Below are 8,202 nucleotides of genomic sequence, written 5' to 3' on the forward strand. Positions count from 1 at the left end.
GTGTACAGTCTATACATCCTTAAGACTTCTGAGCGGGGGTGTACTGTATTCGCAAGATTCCGAAAAAACTTTCTATTTATAGAACAGTAGAAGCCAATCGATCGCATTCCGTTCGGTCGAGGTATCGAGAATTTCAAAACTGTTTCTCGCTACAATTCCAAACCGTTGAAGGATTTGTCACCGTGACTCGAGGAAACTTGGATATAAATTATTGAAGAAAGGATCGATGGATAGAAAAATAAAAGAAGCCCCTTAACAGACGTTTAATATTGTGCGTGACGGTTCATCGTTAGTGTTTCCCACCGAAATGATTGCTAGGAATTTCAGTCACGCGGATAACATTCCGCTCGACGGTGTTCGCTAAATTCTGTCTGGTCGTGGCAGAAATAAATAACTTCGTTGGATTTGTTCGTTTAGTACAATATAAAATAGGAGCTAATTAGCCGTGTTAATTATAAACCGTGGAGCGCATCAGGCGTTCTTTGTGAAATTTTGCGTAGAAATTGAGAATTCCGTTTAAACCTTTGTCCTCCGTAAATTGAAAACCGACAAACAGAGAGAGAATGATAGAGGGACAGAGAGACAAAGGTTCTCGCGAGGCGTTCTACGATGTATGTACATGCAATACATGCGTTGTAAAAATTCAGCAAATTCAATCTATTAGCCGTTTGACAACCTGCCATTTATTATCCTCTGCTCGAACAACTAACTGATAACTGATAACGTTTTTCACCGAACAGAACGTCGACCAGTTTACAGGATAAAAGGTGTAAAGATATAGGAGCTAGCTCCATGGTTGTTTGATGAAGAGCTGGAGTGGATAATTGATAATAACCAATCGACAGGTTCCGATATTTATGGAGCACTCTTTGCGAGCTGCACGCACTTCCTTCCTGTACTTTTAACACTTACCGTATCACTTGTTACCGTGACACATTGATCTATATCGGTTATTTGTTGCAAACAATTGAAACCTGTTTAATTCGACGATTTCCATGTGCAAACATTTCGTATTTCTAAAGCAGATCACGAAATTTACCCATAATAAATGTAAAATGTATTGCATAACGAAATGAATCGAACAGACGCGTATAATAAATCCGAATGAATTTTCTATCGAGATCAATTAGTCCGCGGGCCATCGTTATTGAGTGAACCGCAAATATTTCAATAACCATTCGGCTGGTATTTTAGTACAAGCATTCAACAAATTCGAAAGGCATTATTATCCATCATATCGAGCGATGCAAATGAAAAGACCACGATTTCGTCCACTTGCAATCTTATTCGAATCCCATTATGTATCTTAAATCTGTCGTTACATCACATTTGCATTTAGATCGTTCGAACGTCATGTGAACATCGATCAGATTTTCATGAGTCACGTTCGATTTCACCGAATCTATCAAGGAACAATCGCTTTTATCACCGACACGTCGCTTCTTTTATTCCCGTACGTATTTTAAAAGGTACGGCCATGACAAGAACGTGGCTGCGCACCGGTGTATCGTTAATAAGGACACACTAGTACCTGCAGTAGTGCGCCAGCCAGAGAAGAACTGAATACCTCGTGCTCCCTGCACTCTGCGCTCTAGTGCACTCGAGAGGAGGCCAAGAGCCCTGAAAGGTATCACTGCTAATTTCTTTTAAACAGAAACACGTCCTCGGTGTTCGCCGAGACTCTCTCCCTTTCTCCCTCGGTCTCTCTCCACCTTTCTCAGATGTTGATAACGTTTTACGCTGGAACACCTAGCTACCTATTTCGGTCTGGGTCTCGGTCTCGGTCTCGACTTAAGTCTACCTCTGGTTGCCGCGTCGTCTACGTTTCATTCCCCAACCCGATTTCCTACAACGTTGGATCATCCCATAACTTCTTTTACAAAACGTCTTTAAACTCTACAGGCGATTTAGAAAAATACTGCCGGCTGAAATAAACTCTACCTAAATCTTGTTCTATTCAGAACGAACGGTGAGCAGCATTGGATTTAAAATAAAGAATGCAATAAATCTGGTGAAACAAGCAATTCGTTGATTCATTTGATTCTCTTTTCGTTTTGTCGCGGCGGAAAGTTTATGGTTGGTATCAGGTGAAAGTAGTATTAATAGTTGAAGAACTCACCTCAAGTTTCACTATTGCCTTTTATCTTCATCATTGAGGAGGCGACCGTCTCCGCGAAGTAACTCTTCTCCGTTTGCGACGTTCTCTTTCTAGGAGCCTTCTTTAACGAACATTCTCCCGACGTTTGCAAGTGCATATTACTTAGATACCGACGCGTCTATCTTCTATCACATCTCAATCGTCACTATCCGATCACAAGAATCTCGTGTCTCACTTGACCGTCAAACCTAGTTCCGGGATTTCTTCTTCATCTTCTTCTTCTCACTCACGCCCTTTATTCGGTTATTAACAACGCGAACGTGTTAAATATTATAAGCCACCGAGTTACAAACCAGCCGAGTCGTTCGCGGACAATACATAATTCCGCACAGTTGCATTTACATGAGCACGTGAATTTCTGTCGACGCAAACAACGTGTCCGAACAAATTTTAACGTCGCGCGGGCACGCGGAATAATTAAAAATAATTGGTAAGCTTGATATTACGCCGCATTGGTTACGCGCCGCCGGTGAAGCTAGAAAAACTACTCGGCGCGGAGAGATTAAACGAAAATTATTCAGAGCTTTCAAAAGCAAGTAATTTCCGAGTAAGGAGGACGCGCTAACGAATAGAAATTGTCGCGGCCTTTTACCATTAACCGACCAGATGCTGACTCCGATTCAAAAGAATCTTCGCGATTCTACTTGGCGATATTAAAAAATATTTGCCGCTGCGATCAAAAAGAGGAGGCCGACTATTGAAACCGGCGAATTGACTTTCATCGAACCTGCGTCTCGCTACCCGTTTTATATTATAAATTTAGAAACACTTCAATATGTTCGTGAGGACAAAAAGACGCGTGCACGCACACGACGCGAGCACGCACGTGCACAAAGAGCACTTGGATTAAATTACTACCGCAAACTGAGATAAAAAAGGGGTCTGTTCTCAATTAGAACCCTCGTAGCGTTTGGTAATTTCAACAATTCAATTTTATCGCACACTCGCCTGGCTTTCTTCCCTCGACACCGTTGCTACTAGGTACTAATTAAAAATTAAACGAAAAAAGACACGCACAAATCATGTTTAATTATTTAACGTCGGAGGGTTTGCACAGCTAACAGGTACACGTTGCAAATCTCTAATTCAGTATCCGATTAAATGATTAACAAAGTAACCAATTAATTGATAGCACGGTCGTTCAAATATAAAATGTTCATTGCGCGTTGCTCGTTTATTTCGACTGATACGGTACAGCGAATTGATTAACAATTTCATATATTGATAAGCTACATTCTTTCGCGAAATAGGTCGCGCGAAGTGTTACAAGCCTCGGTAACGATTCGGCATACCGACCAAATTCTTCTTTAGTACTCGCAGACTCGAGCCACGTACCGTTTCAAATTAGACTTGAATTCTTCTACTTCCCTTAGAATAGTTTTCCCTTAATAACATTTAATTTCCAGTAAATTGTTACATCGGTCCTAGTCATTAATTTTATTGTCTACCATTTAAAATTTCAGATATTAGACTGACGTTCAAAAAGACCAGGGAATTCCATGCGAATTACTCTATCCTGTTTTATGACGATAGTGCATACTTGCGGATATTGAAATACAGAATTTAGCACAATACTCTGGATGATTTAAAATGCTATCAAGCACGAACGCTTACGGAACAATTTTCTTTCAAACTACCATTAGGGCAACAACTACCCGTGTCTTTCGGTGTACAACTACGTGTATATGGAAGTCGTAAATTTCATTCCTCTGAACGTGCACGCTCGCTACAATCCGTATTGCGTTCCATACGAACGTTCGCATAAATATCACCCGTTTGCACATGAAATAACCGATTTTATGTGGCTCAGAGTTCTTCGCCCCGTGAATAATTACGAGATATAGAACGACATTTTACATTTTAATTCCTGGATCTAAATTAATTGATGGACTGCCAATTATTTCAGAATTGATCAAAGCGCGATGAATGTGCATTTTGCTGCGAGAAAAGGTTGAAAGAGTTTAATCCTCTTTTCCTTTAAAATATTCGTCGCGACTAAAAAAGCTCGCGGGGAATGAATATGTAGGAGAAACAGGAATGAGAAGAAAAAAAAAGGATAACGGTGGCATGCCAATATTTCAGAAACGCTTCTAGTTTGTTACAAGGGTGTTCGATAATCAATAACTCGAAAAAATCGCGAGCGTGTGTCATATGGTGGCATCATGAATCATACGTTCTCCGACCTTCGGTGCAATCTCAATTTTCGCGGTTACATATTCCTAAAAACACCCTGTCCCATATGTAAATGCATACATATATACGGTAGATTTTATATCCTTATGTGCTTCCTCTCTGTGTTTCTGTGTACGATGCACGCGTATTTCCATTGCAACACGTTAAAATCAATTAAAAATCAATTTTTTAATCACCTACGTACACTCTTAATTTTATTATTGAACATTTCACCGAGTTAAACCCGTCCATTTTCATAATTAAGTTTTGTTATTCCTTCTTATTTGTCTGACTATCAAATTAGTGTAACGAGCAAGCGTAAGTCGCGTAAATTATTATCGAGAAGATTAGTACCCCGCGTTACTCTCGACCCTTTTAAGGAAAACCTGCGAGCTTCTATCAAGTATTCCGCGGTTCAACAACAATTTTCCATTTATGATAATACGTCCGGCTGGTGCACACGCATAAGTACATACGCCGCGCATATGTGCAGCGTCAGTTTTACAGCCATACGTACCTTCGGACACGTTTGCATAGACGGCTCATTCGCGTTGTACAGCCACGAATGAAATCACGCGCGAGAATATTTGTCGAGGGGAAATAAAACAAGCGGGTGACATGGAAAATGATGGGAAGGAAAACAAGCACGTTCAAAAACGACGTTCACGGCAGAAGCTCGCGCGGCCTACTACTGAAACGTCAGAAGGCATGCGTTGCCCTGACGGCTCGCTTGCCTCCCCCATGCCCCGCCGTTTCGATCCCCCCACTGAGGGTAACTCACCCCCACTGGGGTTGTCGGCGGAGACGTATGTTTGAAAGACTAAAAATAGGATTGAGTGAACTGATTTTGTAGGGAAGGAAATCATTATAAAATGATAAAATTATAACAGCGGCAAGGATACTTCGTTACGTGCTTCTGATAAAACATACGAACTCCTGTACTGTCAAGCTATTTTAACGTGATGATTGACACAATTCTCCAACGCTGCGTTTGTTTTGGGGAGAGACGACGTCCATTACTTCTTTTTCTTTATTTCTTCTTTAAGATAAATGCGACGATTGAATTGTAAATATTAACTCCAGAGAGTTTAATCTGTTTTAAATGAATGAGTACAATTTAATATTATAATTACAATCAGCATTATTTTGCTAGATTAAAAGGGGAATTATTAATTGTCTTGTACTCGTATGCAACAGAGCGCCAAATTAATATACGTATTACAAAACAGGATTAATTGAATAATGTAAAATTAAGAAAGCAAAGTGTATTTTATTTATGATAAGACATCATTATTTTGCTAGATTAAAAGGGGAATTATTAATTGTCTTGTACTCGTATGCAACAGAGCGCCAAATTAATATACGTATTACAAAACAGGATTAATTGAATAATGTAAAATTAAGAAAGCAAAGTGTATTTTATTTATGATAAGACACTGTCTTGAAATTCTATTAAATGCATCATATGTTTCTTAACGTGCAAGTCGCATAGCTAAATAAAATATGGTGCAACTTCACGAGTTGAAAATAATTTTGAAAACTATTACTCCTTATTGAGCTCTATACCTAATTGAAGTACAAACTTCGGAAGTGCACCCGGAACGACAGAAAGGGTCAATCAATGAGTGCAGTATTGCTGTCGCGGTCTTCCCATAATGTACAGTGCATGCCATGGAATTCATATGGAACTCATCCGTGTCCGTGCGCAAGAATATTCGTTGCGCAGTGCGCAATGGTATAATACGTTGTACATGCCCTCTACATGCAAACTTACTATAGTATAGTATATAATTTAGTAAGAGAGGGATAGTAGGAAGGAAAAGGACGCATTCACTGCACACTGCACAGCATTCTCTCTCACTCAGACCTCTCTCGCCACTACTTCTTCTTACAGAAGTTCGCGCTTCAGTTAGGTGACACAATCTCGTGTCTGTGTTCTGTTGGTATTCTATGAAACTGTGCAAATCGGCAAGATGCTACTATTGTAATTTATTGAATTACTTGTGATTACGCGAGTTAAAATAATGAGCGAGGCACAGGAAGGTGAAAGTGACAAAATGAAATCAAACGTGATTTTGGAGACTCAGGAAGTTGATGAATCTGATATTGAAAAGTTAAAAGGAGATACTGTAGGGGATACACTTTATAGTGGCAAGTGGATAGTTAATATTTTACTTTCTATATCTAAGGTAACAATTACATCTCAAAGTAAATTCAGTTTATTTCAAATGTATATTCATATTTAATCTAAAGGTACATGAAGAAGGATGGAATGAGAAACTGGAATATGATTTATGCACTCTGTGGGACATGACCACAGAGATAGACATTATCAAGTTTCTATTTGACAATGATTACTTTAAGATTGCAGAATATGTTCTGAATTCCTCTGATGAGCCAAGGTTTATAGTAAGATTTTACCTTTTGATTCTGTATTTTATTTATTCAATAATAGCTTTATAAAACATTCCGTTCCTGTATTCTATAATTCCTAGACTGTAGGAATTCGCAACTTACCCTGCTATCCTTCAATTGTCCTTCCATGTGCTGAATGTTAATTGAAGATCTTCATTATAAAATCTGTAATATACCTTCATGCAATTTACAGGAAATAATTTTGGGAATAACTGGAAATATGACTTGTGATCCATTGATACTTGATGCGTTGGCAGAGAATGAGAAGTTTGTTGAACTGATTCTTCGATACTTATCGTTCGAAGACTCTGCTACATTAGTTCAAGTACTTAGACTTTTACGTTCTGCTCTTTGGAGTATCCAAACTAATCCCGAATCGAAATGGAGAGACCATTTGAGAAATTCAACTATTTTGAGGGAAATAATCCCCTTCATTTTAAAAAGTTCGACAAATGGTAAGTACATATAATTAGAACGATAATATGAAGAATGAGTAAAGTTTCTAATTTACATAATAAATTGCTGCAGAGGAACTTTTAATTACAACAACAAGTTTTCTGCGGACCGCAGCAGACATTGATCTCCCAACCGGAGAGACATTGTTAAACGAATTGTTTCTCTCCTCTCAATCATCTAGTTTTCTGTCAGGTATTAAATTTATTCAACAAAGATTATTTAAACATCTCTTACAAATTTTATACGTAATTTCAAATTTATAGAAATGCTAGAATCGTTTCAAGAAGTTCTTCCACAAGACGAAAATCATTATTCGCCTTCGACTTTGAAATACTTTGAAGATTGGCTCGAAGTATTCTCGAATCTCCCGAAAGATCAACTTTACCTAGAAATTTTACAAGATGATAATTTGGCGAGGACGGTAGAAATTCCGCGACGAATTTTAACGAATTTCGTTGACCCATGTAATATTCATCCACTTGATGGAACCAAAGCTTCTTGCATCTATAGATGCGCAGAAATGATTCTCGATTTCCGGTTGTCAAAACTCCTGACGGCGGTATCTACAGTTGACATTAATTCGACAATTTTGAAAATTATAGACAATATCGACACAGGTGAATATCGTCTAGAAGTGAATTTGTCTTTTACTAAGAACAAGAATTCTATTTATTTGAATATTTCCAGCAATGAAAGAAGAAGAAGAGGATCCCGAAGAAGCGATGGACGAATTATTAAAGTATCTTGAAGGGTATTGGGTTAAAGTATCAAGCATTTCCTCGACAGACGAGATTTTAAATATTCTGAAAACGAACGAAAAAGTTGTCATCGATCATACAATAAGTTTATTAAAATCAAAAATCCCCGAAGAAAAAATCGACCGGATAAGAGCTGGATTGTCGAACGAGTAGAGGTCTCGAACAAGAAGCAATAGAAAAAGGTAATTAAATTAATTTTTTATATTTAATAAGATGGGCAAAGATAAATTTAAAAAAAAAATT

General features: G+C 38.3%; 2 protein-coding genes across 6 annotated transcripts in view; one reads left to right on the forward strand and one right to left on the reverse strand.

Moving 5' to 3' along the window:
* Positions 1–5,044, reverse strand: part of LOC108627058 (uncharacterized) — a 21,217-nt gene extending 16,173 nt beyond the window's left edge. For 2 of the 4 annotated variants that reach the window (XM_018028096.2, XM_018028095.2), the window contains exons 1-2: positions 4,848–5,044; positions 2,120–2,391 (exon numbers count right to left, since the gene is read on the reverse strand). The gene's annotated coding sequence lies outside the window, so the exon portion shown is untranslated. Of the gene's footprint in view, positions 1–2,119; positions 2,517–4,847 lie in introns of all 4 variants that reach the window. The other 2 variants (XM_026815230.1, XM_018028097.2) reach the window with 2 other exon arrangements.
* Positions 5,045–6,175: 1,131 nt separating this feature from the next.
* On the forward strand, positions 6,176–8,196 carry LOC108627018 (protein saal1). 2 transcript variants are annotated; one of them, XM_018028030.2, is made up of 6 exons: positions 6,176–6,519; positions 6,584–6,739; positions 6,939–7,200; positions 7,274–7,393; positions 7,465–7,818; positions 7,889–8,196. In XM_018028030.2, exons 1-6 carry the CDS (start codon positions 6,355–6,357, stop codon positions 8,110–8,112), a joined length of 1,281 nt encoding a protein of 426 aa, XP_017883519.1. In that variant the 5' UTR covers positions 6,176–6,354; the 3' UTR covers positions 8,113–8,196. The 2 variants fall into 2 exon arrangements, with proteins under 2 accessions (XP_017883519.1, XP_017883520.1); XM_018028031.2 differs by having other exon boundaries at positions 6,398–6,481.
* Positions 8,197–8,202: the final 6 nt, after the last annotated feature.

This window comes from Ceratina calcarata, unplaced genomic scaffold (genome assembly GCF_001652005.2).
Source record: "Ceratina calcarata isolate Rehan_Ccalc_2016 unplaced genomic scaffold, ASM165200v1 scaffold436.2, whole genome shotgun sequence".
Taxonomy (NCBI): domain Eukaryota; kingdom Metazoa; phylum Arthropoda; class Insecta; order Hymenoptera; family Apidae; genus Ceratina; species Ceratina calcarata.

What these genes read in the sequence shown, in the direction of transcription:
- LOC108627018 (XM_018028030.2), top strand. Translation starts at nt 6,355, where the DNA reads ATGAGCGAGGCACAGGAAGGTGAAAGTGACAAAATGAAATCAAACGTG. An exon ending in TTTTACTTTCTATATCTAAG is followed by an intron (nt 6,520 to 6,583) that starts GTAACAATTACA and finishes TTTAATCTAAAG; the next exon opens with GTACATGAAGAAGGATGGAA. An exon ending in TATAGACAATATCGACACAG is followed by an intron (nt 7,819 to 7,888) that starts GTGAATATCGTC and finishes GAATATTTCCAG; the next exon opens with CAATGAAAGAAGAAGAAGAG.